The sequence below is a fragment of the Manacus candei genome, unplaced genomic scaffold (assembly GCF_025592945.1).
Source record: "Manacus candei isolate 608988 ecotype Guabito, Panama unplaced genomic scaffold, ASM2559294v1 h1tg000014l, whole genome shotgun sequence".
Classification (NCBI taxonomy): domain Eukaryota; kingdom Metazoa; phylum Chordata; class Aves; order Passeriformes; family Pipridae; genus Manacus; species Manacus candei.
In genome coordinates this window covers 854,098-871,479 of record NW_026138062.1, presented here as the reverse complement: position 1 = coordinate 871,479, position 17,382 = coordinate 854,098, and the positions used below count along the sequence as shown (strand labels likewise).

Sequence of the window (17,382 nt, the reverse complement as noted above, 5' to 3'; positions counted from 1 at the left end):
GAGGGGCACTGTGGCTGCAGTGGGAGCGGAGTGGGCAAGAGCACATGCTGCAAGGAAAATCACGTTCGGGAAGAAAAAAAAGAGGAGGTTGATGGGCGTCGGTCTCTTTTCACAGGCAACCAGCGACAGGACAAGAGGACGTAGTCTCGAGCTGCAACAGGGAAGGTTTAAGCTGGACATAAGGAGGAATTTCTTCACAGGGTGATATTAGAATAGATTTCCCAGGGAGGCGGTGGAGTCACCGACCCTGGCGCTGTTTAAGGGAAGACGGGACGTAGTGCCATGGTCTCGTTGACACGGTGGTGTTCGCTCATAGGTTAGACTCGATCATCTGAGGTCCTTTCCAATCTAATCGATTCTGTGAGTCTCTGGTGTTCGGTACTCGGCTCTCCTCCGGGCAGGCAGAGAGTCCCCTTTCTCAGGAACGCTGGCGCTCCCGGCGGGCGGAGAAAGACCGGTGGGAGCCGCCCGGCCCCGCAGTGAGGGGCGGGAATGAGCGGCTCCTCGCAGGCCGGGAAGGGGCGCCGGCTCCGCCCCGCCCACGGCTCTTCCCGGCGGGCCGCGGGGCAGCGCCGGGGCGGTACGGGGGCGGTGCCGGGGCGGTACCGGGGCGGTACGGGGGCGGTGCCGGGGCGGTACCGGGGCGGTACCGGGGCGGTGCCGGGGCGGTGCCGGGGCGGTGCCGGGGCGGTGTCTGCGCTCGCTGGCTGGAGGGGCCGCTGGGCCTGTCCGGCCTTTCCGGGTCCCCCGCCAGGCTCCGCTCCCTGCCCCGCCGCAGGTGAGCTCCCGCCGCAGGTCCAGCACCACGACCCCCTCCTGCCCCAGCTGGTCCCGGGCCGAACGGCTGCCTCGTTATTTCTGTTCGCCTTAATGAAGCAGACGTGGGCCGTATCGTCTTTGGGTTATCCCTTCTTTTTGCCTCATAGATTTTCTCTCAAAGCAGGTAAGAAGGGACCATGGGAGTTCAAGGACTTTGGAAGCTGCTCGAATGCACCGGGAGAACCATAAGCCCAGAAACGCTAGAAGGGAAAATTCTTGCTGTGGGTATCCTTTAAAAGTAAAACCGGGGAACCAAAACTGTGAAGGAGATTATCTTAACTATTTCCCTTACTTATAAGTGATCATGTTTTCTTGTTGTGATTATGATGATTATTGTTGTTATTAATTTTAAATTGACAACATTTTGGTAGGTGGATTTTATACTTTATAATATGTGGAATAGTAAGCTCTTTCTGTTTTTATCGTTTGAAGAATAGGCTTTTCTGAATAGGTTCCTTACAAAAGTGTTGGACTCTAGGATTTTGTGCTTTATAAATAAACGTACTTTATAAATAAACGTGCTTTATAAATAAACTCTGTAGGACTGTAAGATGAAAAAAATTAAATACTTAAGAATTAACTTTCCTATCCTGTATGCTTGGTCAAATACTGGAAAGATGTGGAGGGAAATTAGCCTTCATTTATGTGTAAAAATAATTGGGGAGGTACTTGCTCCACAGTTCCTTCCACTCTACTTTTTGTGCAGGGCAATAAGGGCAAGAATTTATTCTTCTCCAAAGTTCACAGCTATTTGGATAATTTTGGTTTCCATAAGCCAAGCCTGAAGCAGTGGGTAAAAGCCACTCAGTCAAATATGTGCACTTTATAGAAACTTAATGTAGTATATGTGTAAGAGAGCACAGTTTTTCCTCTCAGCGGTTCTTTAAGATATCAGTATTTGGTTGAACCAAGCAATAAAGGGAGCCAGAGATCGTGGTGGTGTTTCCGTACGGAATGCTCACCTCCTCACTCTGTTCCATCGGCTCTGCAAGTTACTGTTTTTCCGAATTCGACCTGTCTTTGTTTTTGACGGAGAGGCGCCTCTTCTGAAGAGACAAACCTTGGTAAGTGCCTTTGCTGAGTCATTGCAATGCAAAATAGGGTGTGCGTCCGCTGAAACTAAGTAGCCATGTTCAGTTTTCTTCCTACTGTTCTGCCTATGCTTCTGATCTGTGAGGATGGAGGGCTTGAAGCCACTGCTGTGCAGTGTCCTCTGCAGTCCCAACCTGGGTTAGCTCTTGGAGCATGCGGCAGCTCTCTTTTGATAGAGGCAGGTTTGCTTTCCATAGAAACCAGGTTGTGGAGAAGTAGAGGATGGCATAAGCCTGGATCATGCTCCAGAATGGACCTTGAATGAACTCTTGTGGCATTTGTACCCGGAAGCTGAAAGCTGTTCCCAAGTCCCACAGAGGAAACAGATGTAGATTTAGAGGATTTGAAGACTGTGACCCCAGTAGTGTAGGATGATTTAGGAGTAGCTCGTAGGCTCAGCACACTGAATTTTAACAGTGACATGTTGGATGTGCATCTTCAGCATCTGGCAAAATCTTGTTGGTGTTAATCTTACTTTCACAGGCTAAGCGAAGACAAAGAAAGGAAGTTGCCATCAGTGATTCCAGGGAAACTACAGAGAAACTCTTGAAGACGCTTTTGAAGAGACATGTTATCAAAACTGCTCTTGCGGGAAAAAGGCAAGAATAAAAATTATTTTTCCCTCATTTATAAATGTCAGATAATTCCTTATATAGCTGTTACTCACTGTGGGTTTTTTTTTCCTTTTCCCTAAGCAATGAAGTTTTGCCCAGTATTACACAAGTTCGAAGAGGAGAAATTGATGATATGTATGTATTGCCTGCTTTAGAAGATGAAGAGAAGAATAGGTAGGTAAAATTAAAAAAAATAACTTAAACTAGGATAAAAGCATTAAACACATTTTTTGATGCTGCTGAAAGGCCTTTGATCTATGAGATTCTATAATATATGAAGTATATTTTTCATTTATATTTTATTTCAGTTTCTTTTTGGAGGGTTTGTTTATAACTGTACACAGAACCCTTCTAGTTACTTATGAGAAAGTAACAGAAGAAGCCTTCAGCCCACAGATTAAATTTCTACACTGGATTCATGTTTAAGGATGAAAGGTCTACCTCAGTCTCTCTGACCATATCTGTACAACTAAATGGGACTGATTGCTCAAACTTGGGTGACTGCTACCTATATGACTCTGTTTTGTGTCCCCTTGTTCAGAGCACTGACGTGTTCAGTAGAAGCAGACTTTGTTTGTGCTGTCAAATATGACAACAAAACTGAGAACATGAAGCTATGCGTTAGATTACTCTATGTGTATCTGTCCTTTCATGTACTTTAAACACTGACCATCAGATAAGGATTTAAGCAGCATCAGTTGTCTCAATCTAGTTTTAGCTGACATAAGTCTGCCTTCTTGCTTTCTGCTCAGATCTTTTTGACCTGTGTATGTATTTATAATGTGTGTTTGTATGTATATGTATATATATATATGTGTGTGCGTATGTATTTTTGTACTTACTACCAAAGCAATGACTAATGTCCTTTTGCTTTAAATAGGAACTTTATTTTCCTGGGTAAATATCTACACCTTTTGTTTTCTCTTTGTGATTTTTAGCTCAGAAGAGGAGGAAGAAAAAGAATGGCAAATGAGAGTGAGCCAAAAAAAGATGTTGCAAGTAAGTGCAACCTAATTACCCTGTTACTGTGAACAGTCTTCTCATTCATATGCTATGCTTAAAAGATAAACAAAAAGCTTAAAAAAACCCAATTGTTTGGAGATATAAGTCTTACTATAGCATTGCTTCTCAAGCAAACACGTTAATTTTTGGTACTCTAAGACTTCCTGATAATGAGGAAATATAAATGTAATTTCTCCACTAGGATACAACGGAAGAGAAATTTTTTATGGTATCCTTTTTTTTCTTTTTACTACTTTCTCTGAACATATTGAGAAAAAAATTGGTTTTTCTGATGATGTACGTGACATGTATGCATTTATGCACATGTGTATGCATACAACATTTAACAAAATTCCTGTGCTTCTCCACATATGAACTGATGCTGAAGCATTTCATTCCTTGAGCTTTCACAGATAAATTCTGTATTTGCTTCTGTTGTGCTCACAGGAAGAGGAGAAGAGAAATATATAACCTAAGGAGAAGACATAATGAGTAATAAAATTATCTCTGCTTTCATCAATAGAAAAAAAAAAAGAAAAACTCTTGAAAATACTGTTTATCTTTGAAGTAGTTCTCATTCAGGAGAACCTCTTTAGAAAGATAAAATCAGACTAGCTGAGGCTATAGAACCTACTTCTGTGATTTATACTAAATATCTTTTTGTAAAAAGAATAAAACCAAGTTTCTCTGTATAATGTACATCAATAATTATGTACTTTACATTGTTTTATTATGTAGCAGTTACCTTTTTTTTCCTTGTTTTCTTTACCATATAGGAAGTAGCAACAAAATTCTTAAGACTTTTTTTTGGTCTTGTTGTTTGGAATGATGCTCTAAATATTTTACTATTTTTGCTGTGCTGTAATATAAAAATATATATTTTATGTTATTTTCCATTTTTATAGGAACAGTTATGTGAAAATCCTTATTCTGTAGATATTGAATCAGAAGATTTCAACAAGCTACCTCCAGAAGTAAAACATGAGATCTTGACTGATATTAAAGAACTTACAAAGCGAAGAAGAACGTTATTTGAAGCAATGCCAGAGGTAATATTTAAAATAGTTTTCAAGCCAACAGAATGGAGCTATTGCCATTAATGCAGATGAGGACTATGTAAGCAGATCACATCTAGAAAGCTTTACTCCCTGGACTACTTAATAAGAGATGTTATATTGAGGGGGAAAAAAATCCAATGAGATAATGACTCTTAACAGCCTTATCTCTTGATTTCCACTAAAATTAGCAGAGCTAATTCAGTTTGGCAAGAACGAGAAAAAGCATGCTCTGTCTCATGCCTCATCAGCATTATGCCCAAGATTTCAATTGCAAAAACAAGCTAGTGGTGTGGATAAACCAGGCAGAATGAACACAGCTAGGATTCCAAACCCTGAGGTTGTTAGGGGAGCTAGCAGCTGGGAAGAGGCTTTTGTAACTTAGGCAGATGTGTTGCTGAAGCTGCTCAGAGACAAATGGAGAATCCTACAGTGCTGCTTCTGCAGTTAGATTTGAAAGTACAGATCAAATGATGGCTAAGAATCATAATTTTAAAATGGTCCACTTGTGGATTCTGTTTTAATTGCTTTCTTTTTTAAGATGGAAATGACCTCTGCAAGCCAACTAAGTTTTGTTGGTCACATAATTGAGATTTCATGTTTAACCAGCAGTCAGAACTACTGGTGCCTTTTAGAATTGTTGCATGTTACCAGGATAGTATTGCTGTCGCTTGGGAGTGTAGCAGTCAGTAAAACACAAATGTTACGTGTTTAAAGGAACTCTTAAAAGAGTTTCCACACTCTCCAGAGTGTGGGAAATGAACTTACTTAAAAGGGGCATTTTATTTCAATTGACTTGTTTGTTTTGTTTTGTTTCATTTTGTTTTGTTTTGTTTTGAGGACTCCAATGAGTTTTCCCAGTACCAGCTTAGGGGCTTGCTTAAAAAAAGCAACCTCAATCGGTGCATAGAGAATGTGCAAAAAGAAATGAATCAACAGCAGTCGGGTGAAATCCAAACACAATATGAAAATGAAGGTGGTTTTGTGAAAGAAGTGGAATCAAGGAGGGTGGTCTCTGAAGAGACTTCTCACTATATTCTGATAAAGGGTATGTCAGGTCTTAATTTTGTAAAACCTCTTGTTTGGAGTGTACACTCTGCAACTGGCAGTTTTTAAAAAAAACCCTGAATATTGTTTATGGACGCATGTAGCCAATACTTTGTATGAAATGTGCATTACTATTGTACATAATTAACTGTGATCTGTAAACCTGTAGAAAAGTGGTTTATTAATCTTTATATAATGATGTTCATTATGTAAAATGGAATGTTATTATAAAGCAGTTTTTTACTAAAACAAAAAAATCAACAAAAAACTTTCTTTCAGGTATTCAAGCAAAAGAAGCTATAAATAGAGACTTGGAAACTACTGCAGGACCCTCATCAAAAATGCTTGAATTGACTAAATTGAATAAAATCAACGAATCTCCTGCTAATGCAAAGCCAGTTGCATCTGACAAGATGCAAACAGAGAAAGATAATAATGTGGTGACAGCACCACCCTCTCCTCGGACTTTGCATGCTATCCAGGCTGCTATGGTAGAAAGCAGCTCAGAAGAAGAACTGGATACAGGACAATTGAATGTAACAGAGGAAGGCAGTGTGTCTCCAAGAACACTACGGGCAATTCAGCAAGCTCTGAGTGATGAGGATAAAAGGGAGGAAGTTGTTATTATTAGAACTGATGGAGTGCTACCAGAAAGATCAGAAGTGAAAGATTTTCTGCTTAGTAGCTCAGATGAGGAAGAGCAGATTCCTGAAGTTAAGGAGGGAAAAAACATACTTAAAACTACAATTTGTTCGTCAATCCAAGTGACTATGCATGGTGCTGAATTTGAACAGAAAAGTCAGAAGCTGGAAGAAAATCATATTACACCCAAAGACACTGGTATATCCACAACTGAAAATTACTCTTCTACTGACAATACTAAAAAAGGCAAAGAAGATGTAAGCAAAGAAGAAAATGGTTCAAAAAATTGTATTGCACCCAAGGATACCAATATATTCAGAGCGGAAAATTATTCGTTTATTGACAATACTAGAAAAGACACAGAAGATTTAGACAAAGAAGAAAATGGTTCCAAAAATCATATTTCACCCAAAGATATCAGTATATCCAGAGCTGAAAATTATTCTTGTATTGAAAATACTAGGAAAGGCAAAGAAGACTTAGAAAAAGAAGAAAATGGTTCCAAAATGGACTTAAAGTCTTTGGAAGATAAGGATATGAATTTGTGTGTGCAGAAGCCAAGTTGTTCCTCTGTACAAACTAGTATAGGGGCTTTGATTCATGCTGCAACAACAGACCTTTCTAAAAATGAGAAAAACTTGAAAATTTCTGAAAATATAGAGGAAGTAATTTCACAAACAGAAGAGAATGTATCTGAGGTACAGAAGCATATTAGAGTTTTTCCAGAAGCAAGAGGTCCTGAGGAGGACAGAGAAGGGATTTCACAGTCTGAAGACAGTGATTCCGATGGTATGTGCTTTTTAATTGTGTAAAAAGATAAAAAATAGGAACTTAGCATATTTGTAGTCATTTGAAGTTAACCTTTTCTCTCAGTGTGAAATGCTTTAAATACACCTGTCCCTACACATACAGGAGGTGGGAAGAAAATCTGAGCTGTGTTTTTCCCCTTGGTGTCACATTTTATCATTGAAACCTGAGTATAAAATACAAAAAGTCAGGAAAGCATGTTGTTGTGTACACTGAATTTAACTGGTGTATTAATGGTCAGCCACTTGGTTTGTGTAATTTCACAATCCTTATATCTAAATCTGCATATGTTCAAGTATCTGTTTTCTCTTAATAGCAAGCTTTATTGAAGTGGATACTGAAATCAGTAATGAGGCTGAGTTTCCTACTAAATATGATGAAAAACTGGGTGATGAAACAGCGCTTTCAGAAGTAGAGACAGGCAGACCTGATGTTGTCACACAGGAGCTGCTGAAGGAGTCTGATGAAATGCAGCTGGGAAATGCTCAGAATGTTGAAAGAGAAGCTGATAATAAAGATGCAGTGGATGAGTGGCAAGACATCAGTTTGGTAACTTATTCTCCTTGTTACTTGTTTTGAGCTATTAATGGAGTGCTTTGTCTCCAAGTAGTTGTTAAGGAAAACTATTGGACAGCTTTGTATTGTTTCATTGTTTTCTCATATATGTGTCTAATTGTACAGGAACTGATTTTTGTTTAAAGATAGTTAATCATAATCTCCCTGAAATCAGAGGGAAACTTCAAGGGTTTAGCATGGTGATGACAACCTATCCCTGGTACTGCATTAGAGAAGCTGTAACACCTTCTGTGTGTGAATTAATGAATCATATACTACTAGAATAATTATAGCCAGAGACTTAGTGCTGTACTTAACTAAGTATACCTGAATTGTTGAAATAATGAAAGTCTTGGTTTATATTTTCAGGAAGAACTAGAAGAATTAGAAAGGGACCTTTCTACTGAGCAGAATATGCTTCAGTCTCAAAAACAGCAGCAGGAGCGTGTTGCTGCTTCTGTAACAGGACAGATGTTCTTGGAAAGCCAGGTAGTATTTGCTGAGTCATTTTGATTTCGTTCACTTCTCCACCCCAGTAATTTACTCAAAAGCTGTTAGTAATTTTTGTTAATTATAGGTCTCCTTTCTTCCTCTAGCTGGGTGGGGAACATAATCCAGAGTTGTGTAAATAGCACAAGTCTGTAAACCTAGTGCGTGTTGGATATTTAACTGAAGTTAACTAATGTATTCCATAAAAGCAAAAACGCATCAAAATACATGTATATCAAAACACTATCCAAAGAATGATTAGTCTGCCCACTGTTTCCTGCTTGATATGAATGTTTCTCAGGTGCTTTCAACTATTTTCTTAGCTAAAGTGATGACCAATTTTTTTAAAATATGATTTATTTTTTTTTTTTCATTTAACCTGCGTCTTTCTTTCATGGAGCCCACATAACTGTAATGCATGGAATTTTCTCCTTGCTGTGGAAAACACAGTAGTTAAGTATGCTTGTGCAATTAAGATAGCAGGTTCTCAAACTCTGTGCTAATAGGGTGCTCAAGTAGTGCTTGACTTATGTGGAACTATCTGCCTGAGATAAGTGTAATTTCCCCCTTGACTTAACTGCGCTTGGCACTTTTTAGGGGAAATTCAGATTTGCTGCCAAATATTAAATACATCCCAAGTGTGAATCTAGCAGTTCCAAGTCAAGCAGAAGTATAATAGAAGTTAATTCTTTAGATGAATTGTTACTTTCCCTCCATCCTGCAGGAGCTTCTGCGTCTGTTTGGCATTCCATATATTGAAGCTCCGATGGAAGCAGAGGCACAGTGTGCCATACTGGACCTTACCGATCAGACCTCTGGGACAATCACCGATGACAGCGATGTTTGGTTATTTGGCGCACGACATGTTTATAAAAATTTCTTCAGCCAGAACAAATATGTAGAATATTATCAGTATATTGATTTGCAAAATGAGCTAGGTAAGCCTCAGGTATTGGTTTGTTAAACACAGTCTTTAGTAAGACAGCGCTGCCATCTGTCTCTTTGAAATTGTGTTTTCTACAGAATTTTGTGTGTCTGTTATTACAATGCCTGTTCTTTGGGTAGTCTCTAAAGCCATTCAGTTGGGTTGCTGTTTTTACTGCCAACTGACCACCCTGAATATACAAACTCCTGCATTTCATATACTGAGTTAATGTGATGATCATCAAGGCTGGAGATATGAACTATGATATCAGTTCCTGGGTAAATGTTAGCATGACTTTCCTGATGTGGTAGGAAAATTATATTCTGATGTCATCAAATTTATAGTCTTCTGGAAATGAAAGTTAGTTTTGGGCATACTGACACATAATGTGTTAAAAGAGGATCAGAAATATGTGTATGCTATGTAAAACATTTTTCATTTAGTTAACACTGACAGATTTTTTCCTTCTTTCAGATTGCTCTTCAGTCTAATCAAATTGTTGCTAATTTTGTTGAACTACTAAACTTCAGTGTCACATAGTGTATTAGGGAAAATATGAACCGAGTTAAACTTGTTATTATGTCTTTTTCTAACAGAATTCTTAAAATCAGTTTTGACACTTTCAAATTTGAGAGGCTGTAGACTTTGAAGTAATATTTTAATGTCTTCAGCATGTAACATTTCTTACCATTTTTATGTGATGAAAAATATATCTTTGGTTTCTTCTTCCAGCAAATTGAATGGAATATTTTTTCCCCTACTGAAGTATGCTACTGTAGCTTACTTGGAAAGACTTGCTGTAAAAGCATGTGTGTGATTTTTAACTGTTATTAATGTAATAAGCCAGAGCTTTTATTTATTTATTGGGGAAAAATAGTCACCATCAGTCTTCATGTCACATTCCTCTGCAGCCTTGTACTGCTACTTCTTTCCTATGCGTTGCACAATTATTCTTTCTTAGCTCCGTTCTTGATAGATATCCTGACTAGCATGATGATGATCTTGCTTTGTGTGTTTAGAATCACATCTCTCCTTTTCTGCATTGAATTTTTTTAAAGTTATTTTTTATTTAAATCTAAATTATTGAAGCTGGTCACTAAAAATCAGTCTGGTTGCCTCAAACCTTCTATCAAGTAAAAGTGGTCGACTGAGTTTTTCCTTCTTTCTGGCTGTTCCACAGGCTCTTCTGACCTACTTAGTAACTGCACCAGCACAGAACAAAAGGCTCCCAGTTGGGGAACGCTTAAGAAGCAGAGGCATTGATATTATGGGCTAGAATTCAAACAGAATGTTTTTATTTAAACATTTTTTATTAAAGCATTATTAAATTTGAGTCCGCATTAGATGGGAATAGGACAGTAATTGGATAAAATAAATGTAAAAAAAAAAATCTCTTAGCAACCCTGAATTTCCCAAAGGTTTTGACATTAGACAATCATTTAGGTTGGAAAAGACCTCTGAGGTTATCGAGTCCAGCCTTTGACTGATCACCACCTTACCAACTAGACTGTGGCACTGAGTGCCATGTCCAGTTGTTTCTTGAACACCTCCAGGGGTGGTGAATCCACCACCTCCCCAGGCAACCTATTCCAATGTTTAACAACCCTTTTTGTGAAAAAATTCCTCTTGATGTCCATTGTAACAGTTTGATTTGGCAAGATGTATTTGCCCAGTTAGCACAACTATTGGTGCTTGACCTAGCAGGAGCATATTTGTAGTGCTCTAGAATATAATTGAGCAAATTCTGATGTTGAACTAAATATAATTTTACAGAGTAAATGTCTTTGCTTTCCTTTTGATTTTTGCCTTTCAGATAATATTTTTTAATTTGTAAGAGAATAAATGCTGAATCCACTGTTTTTATTTGGTTTATGCACTTTCTTTTACAGGGTTGGATAGAAGCAAGCTAATTAATTTGGCGTACTTGCTTGGAAGTGACTACACTGAGGGCATCCCAAATGTTGGCTTCGTAACAGCGATGGAGATTTTAAATGAATTTCCTGGGCATGGCTTAGAACCACTCTTAAAATTTGCGTATGCTTCATTCTATTTTGCTCTTTTGTCTCTCCGTGTTATGAAAATGAATATGCTTTGCTGCTGCTTAAGCATGCACCAAGACATATGACCATCTTTGACCATCATTAAGGAGACTAAGCTGCAAAACATGTGTCTCCATTATATCGCTATTTGAAATGATAGGTAAATAAGGTGACATATTGATACAGTGATTACAATAAGTGAGCAATTACAGCGAAATAGAATAGCTGTAAAACTGTGTGACTGCCTCAGAGTTCATTGCAGAGCTGGATCCATAATGGAGCAGAGGTTTATTCTGCCTGAGTTTGTGAGAAGTTGCTATAGCTTGTTCATAGAGGAAAGAGGATGGATGACCTGGAAAGAGACAGACAGGTAGGCTGTGGGGAAGAGCAAGATTTGAAGAGGGCCAAGGCAGTTGTATTGGCAAAGGCAAGGATGGTTAGAAGGTTTGGTTTTTTGTTTGGGTTTTTTGTTTGGTTGGTTGGTTTTGTTGGGGTTGGTTTGGTTTGGGTTTTCTTTTTGTTTTCTTTTTTTTCCCCTTTCATACCAAAAAAATCTCCAAAAATGATCCTTGTGTGTGGAAGTGAGGCTGAAGTTAGGGTCTTCTGTTTAGCAATTTATGGGGAATACAGGTGATGTTTACTACTGTGGCTTACAATGGCTGCATTTAATGTGTGTGTTTTGTCTTTTCTGCTTTCAGATTATTTATCACTTTGACCGTCCTTTATTTAGAAATTTTCTACCTCATACCTTGTAGCAACTGAAGTAGAGAGACTAAGGCTATTGAAATAAGCATGGTGGCTCTTGATACTTCAAATTATATGTTATGGAGGCAAATTAATAATCTCTGTTTTTCAGTGAGTGGTGGAATGAGGCTCAGAAGAATAAGAAATTGAGACCTAATCCACATGATACCAAGGTCAAGAAGAAACTACGGGAGCTGCAGCTTTCTTCAGGTTTCCCAAATCCAGCAGTGGCAGAAGCATACCTGAAGCCTGTGGTGGATGAGACAAGGAGTTCGTTCACCTGGGGGAAGCCTGACTTAGAGCAGATCAGAGAATATCCTTTTACTGTATGGTAGGACTTGTTAGGTAAAAGTACTCAAAGTTCATAAAGTGTGTTAGTGAGTCAGTAATGGAGTGGCAAGTTCTTAACATCTCTTGGGTGTGAGGGGCCTCCAGCCCTATCTGCATGCGCTTTCCTAAAATGACACCAGCTCTGGAATGGAAGGGAATGCAGCCATGCTTGTGTGGTACTCAAGGCTGCTGTGCCCTCCTAGAGAGTGGGCTGCTTTGCTTTGTGTGGAAAGAGAATCTTGTAGCTGACCTAACTAATTAGTTTCGATCCTCCTGCTTCTGTAACTGTCCTGTGCCTGTTTCTAGACTTAGAGTGAGTGGGATTGTTTGCACACTCTTGGTGTATGTTTGCCATTTTTCCATGAATAAGTCTCAAAGCCTAATCAGAAATGGTGTTTCAATCTGCACTTTGTCCCTCGTTATTCCCTGCATTTCTTCCAATAATGTCTGTTTTTTGAATCTGTTGCAGTCTGAGCTACAGTGGATTGTTGAAAAGTAGATGGCAATGCATGCAGAGCTGATAGTGTTTTAAACAGTAAATGGAATTTCCAGTGTGTGCAAGTGTAAAAGTAAGGTTTATTTATAGGTATTTTGTCTTATGACAATACTGTATAGCCAAAGTGAGTTCTGTCTTCACTGAAACATGCCTTTGGAATTGTTGATATTAGAGAAAAGGTTCTGCAACTATTGGAGATGTAACAGTGTGATTCGTGATGCATAGCGTAATACTGGAACAGTCCACATAAACCAGCTATTATAACTTAGAGTCTTTTCTCTAGTTTTGTACTAGAAGAACTTTTGAACTGGAGCAACTTTCCGACAGACATTGTTTACTTGAGGAATTTTCATTTTATGTGTTTACACAATAGTAGTTAATAGCCATTTTGTAAAGTTCTTTGACTTTCTGCACATTCTGTAAGGATCACTTTGGCTGGACTACAGCAAAGATAGATGGAATCCTTTTGCCTGTGATGAAACAGCTGAATGTGCAGCAGGTAAAGTATAAAACCTATAGTTTAAGGGCAACTGGAAAATTGTGAGAAGCATTTTAAAATTAAGAGCAAGGATTTAAACTAAAATATGTTTCTCAAAAACCGGGCTTTGGTCATATGTTTTATAATCTTTATGTATATATATTTAAATCATTAAATGTACTTCTCCAGACTTCATTTCTGTATGATTTGAATGTGCTGTGAGGGACTCTACATAATTTCAATTGTTGGTCTCAAATTTTATTATCTATCAAGCACCTATCTCAAATCGAGGCTGCTGTTTCTTCTGGATGTAGTTGACGCTACAGGTACCTCAAGCAACTTTAGTAATTTTAAAAGACAATATACTGTCTCTAAAAAGTATTTATAAAAATGCCCCTAAGGTTTTGGTGAAGTGATACTGCCCATTTGATGCCATACATATCCTTTGAGGAGGAGTGCAGGCTGAACTGTTGAGCAAGTGCCCATTAATAATATTATTCTAATTTCCAAATAAATGTTCTGTCAACTTTAATAAAAGCTGAAAGGGAATTGTGATGCATACTGTGAAAACTGTCAAAGGCAGTTGTGAAATTGATCACCCAATCTCAGGCTGTTTTCTCCTTTTGTCATATATAAGGTAGATATGTTGTCTAAACCAGTGTTCTAGGTTCTCTGTATCACTCAAAGGATTGAAAGGTACCAAACCCCATGGTTAAATAGTTATACTTTCAGGTTGACTTGAGCATCCTTTGGAAGCGTCTGTTTCTCTTAGACAATTTTAGGGAAAATATAGAGGGCTAGCTTAGTCTCTACAATAAGCCTGGCTGTGGTTGAATAGCACAGATCCATCCTGTATGACTACTTCTAGTTCTACTCTTCGGAATTATACTGTAGCAGCATGTGGTACAACGAACTTGAGTCAAATGACTGTGTGTTGCACTTGCAGGCACAAATGTGAAGTGCACTTACAACATTTACTTAGTAAACATTCTGCTGTTTTAACAGCTTGAAGCTAAGGATGTGTTTGTAAGGACATCCTTAAGAGCACTACAGAGGTTCTCTGTATTAGGGTTGAAAATAGCAACATATGTCTAATCATCAGCAGTACAATGTTTATGAATTTCACTGGAGGTTGCTACTTATTTGGTTTCTGTAAAGGTTCTTGTTGTATAATTTATAATAAGATATAGGTATTACTTAATAATGCATCTTATTGTTCACATCTATGTGCACATGTATTAATTTCATTAGTCCTTTGTCCTGCTTTAGTTTTGGGTAGCTTATAGCATAGCTGAGATAACAACTGAATTCCTATCCTATTTAAAGGTGTTTTTCTGTTTTATTTTTGGTAGACTCAGCTTCGAATTGATTCATTCTTCAGACTAGAGCAGCATGAAAAACTGGCTATCAAAAGTCAGAGACTGCGCAGAGCTGTGACTTGCCTGAAGAGAAAGGAAAAAGAAGCAGACGATGAAATTCAGGAGACCACTGCTGTTACAGAGATGGAACTTGAACAGCATGAGAAAACAAAAGGGGAAGGTACCACAGACTGTGCAAATCTAACTGTGGCAACAAAAGCCCAGAGGGGAAAGAGAAGAAAACACTCAGATTCCAGAAAAGAATGTTTATATGGAGGTGGTTTTATTGGAAATTTGCATCTTTCAGAAACTTCTAGTGACTCCTCAGAGGAATCAAGTAGTAGAGATTTAGGCAAGAGCAAAAGGAGGAAAAACACCTCTACGATAGAGACTGCAGACCATAAAGAGAAAAAGGGGTGCAGTAGCTCAAGTGATGAGGAGGAAGACCTGGGAAATGTAGTCATGGTGACTGCCAAACCTGTGTTTGAGGGCAGAAAAAACAGATCACGGGGCAAGAGAGGAATAAGAAAGAAAAAGTCTTAAAGAAGAAAAGTAATAAAAAGGGCAGACTCTTGTGGCATTTATGATTTAAGCTTTGTAATTATTCTAATGAATTTTTGATAAAATATAATAAATTATTTCTATTTGTTATGTATTTGTCATTCATTTTCTGTCCAGACCTTAAATAGAAGGGATTCTAAGCAATGAAAAAACTAATTTTAGGACATTTACTCATAAAGATCTAGATTGAACTTGATATAAGTTTTCTGGATTCAGATTTTAAAATTGAGCCAATATGTGATGTCCATTCATTTACATTCTGAGTTAATTGTTAAAATCACCTGCAATCTGTTGCTTTCTTAACTTAGAACTTAAATGAAATTTTGAAAACTACCTGGGTGATTTCTAGGTGTTGCAAGAAGGAAAATAAGTTCAATTAGTTTTGTTTTTCTTTTCCCTTCACTAAGCCTGTCTTGAAAGTAATGTTGTTTATTGAAGAGAGATGAAGCAAACTCTCGTAAAATCTCAAGGAAAAACACACAGTATAATCAGTCCTTACATAATCTGATGAGCAGTAGTTGTTTATGTTCTGAATGTAAATGTCATGTTTCTAGATCTGGATTTCCTTGATCATATCGAAAGACAGTGTTTGTTTGAAAAAGTGGTGCAGCAACTCACATCAGATTAATTTTTGAGAGACAATGTGTTGGGCTCAGACTTCTCACACATCTCACCTCTTTGAATGATTGTAGAATTTATTTCTACCTCCTGTGGATTAAGGAGGAAAAGTACAGTCTTACTTTTATTCTCACATTACATTTTAGTCCTTCTTGCCCTTTTTTTTGTCTTCTCATTTGATATTTCTACTGTGTTTCTCATTGTTTCATTGTTTGAAATCCAAGTCCATATATTTAAGTTTTGTATTAGATATTATCCTCCCCTAAAAGGATGAAGGGCTGACGTGAACTGGGTGTGATTTGATCCTCACAGTTGCAGAGACTCTAATACTTCATGTACAGTTTATATTGGTCAAAAATGATCCTCTTTAAACCTCTTTTCTAAAAGATTATAACATTTTAAGCAAATTCTCAGCCTGTACAACCAGTTTACAGCACTAGTTTGTAAATCACTCATTACTATTACTGAATTTTACTTTAAAAGTGTGTATCAGGTCTCAGCGAATTGTTTAATAGTTTATAGGTCTAGAAGAGCTCCTGTTAATTTCTTCTGCTGAGTATGGTAAAGTACACACACCCTCACCTCTCTGTAGGGCTTGTTTAGTATTTTTGTACAATAATTTATCATTTTTCTGTAACACCTAGAAACCACAGTTGAGGTTGAAGTCTAATTTTTCTAAAAAATGTGTAAAGTAAGAGACGGTTCTTGTCCTGAATTGATTACACACTAAAACAGAGAAATCTTAGATAGCTGTAGTTGTTCTTATGGCAGTAAGTATTTGTAATCTGTTGAGTGAATAGACATTTGGAATATAAAGGAGTGTGATGCCTTAAAATCTATATTATATTAAATCGTAGTATAACTATATATATTTAGTATAACTCACTAGTACTTTTAGTTTGCTAAGCACCTTTGTATTAGATTCCTAAAATGCTGTTTAACTCTTCCTGTCAAGAATTTCAAAGAAAGTAATTAAAGAAATAATTTTTTGACAATTTTTAGTATAGAAAGGCAAAAAGCTATTCTTTAATTGAGGCGTTGTAGGTGCACAAAAAATATTGTACCGACTATGGCATAGACCTTTACAATTTTATAATACCATCTAATTACAATATCTGGACATTACTTCATTGGTTACACCCATCCCCAAAACCATCCCTCCCATCATCCCACCCTTGCCACACCTCCCAAATCTGAGTTGGTGGTCTCAAAATGACAACCCCTTCCTCTCCACCTTCATCTTCCTTGTCTTCTATGTCCTCCTTGGAACAGCTTCAAGGCTTCTAAGTAGTTTTATCTGGTTATATCAAGTGGTCTGACCCTGTTATGTCTCATTTTGAGTACATTTCTACAGATAAGGTGTTTTTCACCTTACTAAAATCTTTGTTGAAATTAATCTAGTAGTGTGTGGATGTTTATGCAAATTGACAGCTGTCTCATGGAGTAAAGCAGAGTAGGATTTTGGGAGTTGTGTTGTCACAGTTTTGCATTCTAACGTGACCACCCCTGCTGCAAATGCACCCCCTGCCCCTTAGTAAATTTTAATCTGTGCTTTGGGAGACCCTTTTGACTGAAGAATGATATTATGCTCTGTGGTTACTTTTTAGTAACACTGAGTGTTACATCCTGCCACTATTTATTTTGTAAAAAAATACTCCCAAGTTGGTTACTTTGTTGGTTGGAGCTCCCTTGAGTGGGTGACTGGTGCTGT

General features: G+C 37.9%; 1 protein-coding gene across 3 annotated transcripts; it reads left to right on the top strand.

Annotated features, from left to right (window-relative positions):
* Positions 1-671: 671 nt before the first annotated feature.
* ERCC5 (ERCC excision repair 5, endonuclease) lies at positions 672-15,179 on the top strand. Of its 3 annotated transcripts, none has more exons than XM_051780587.1 (16): positions 672-778; positions 944-1,044; positions 1,708-1,883; positions 2,395-2,510; positions 2,607-2,699; positions 3,464-3,524; positions 4,433-4,576; positions 5,423-5,630; positions 5,909-7,060; positions 7,395-7,627; positions 8,003-8,122; positions 8,847-9,060; positions 10,937-11,081; positions 11,943-12,145; positions 13,073-13,155; positions 14,487-15,178. In XM_051780587.1, the coding sequence occupies exons 2-16, from the start codon at positions 957-959 to the stop codon at positions 15,033-15,035; spliced, it is 3,585 nt and encodes a 1,194-aa protein (XP_051636547.1). In that variant the 5' UTR covers positions 672-778; positions 944-956; the 3' UTR covers positions 15,036-15,178. The 3 variants fall into 3 exon arrangements, with proteins under 3 accessions (XP_051636547.1, XP_051636548.1, XP_051636549.1); XM_051780588.1 differs by having other exon boundaries at positions 692-778; positions 941-1,044; XM_051780589.1 differs by having other exon boundaries at positions 715-795; positions 14,487-15,179.
* Positions 15,180-17,382: the final 2,203 nt, after the last annotated feature.

Excerpts from the sequence above, each read along its gene's own strand:
- ERCC5 (XM_051780589.1), top strand. The coding sequence starts at position 957 with ATGGGAGTTCAAGGACTTTGGAAGCTGCTCGAATGCACCGGGAGAACC. Across the intron at positions 2,700-3,463 it reads GAAGATGAAGAGAAGAATAG|CTCAGAAGAGGAGGAAGAAA; the intron begins GTAGGTAAAATT and ends TGTGATTTTTAG. Across the intron at positions 4,577-5,422 it reads TATTTGAAGCAATGCCAGAG|GACTCCAATGAGTTTTCCCA; the intron begins GTAATATTTAAA and ends TTTTGTTTTGAG.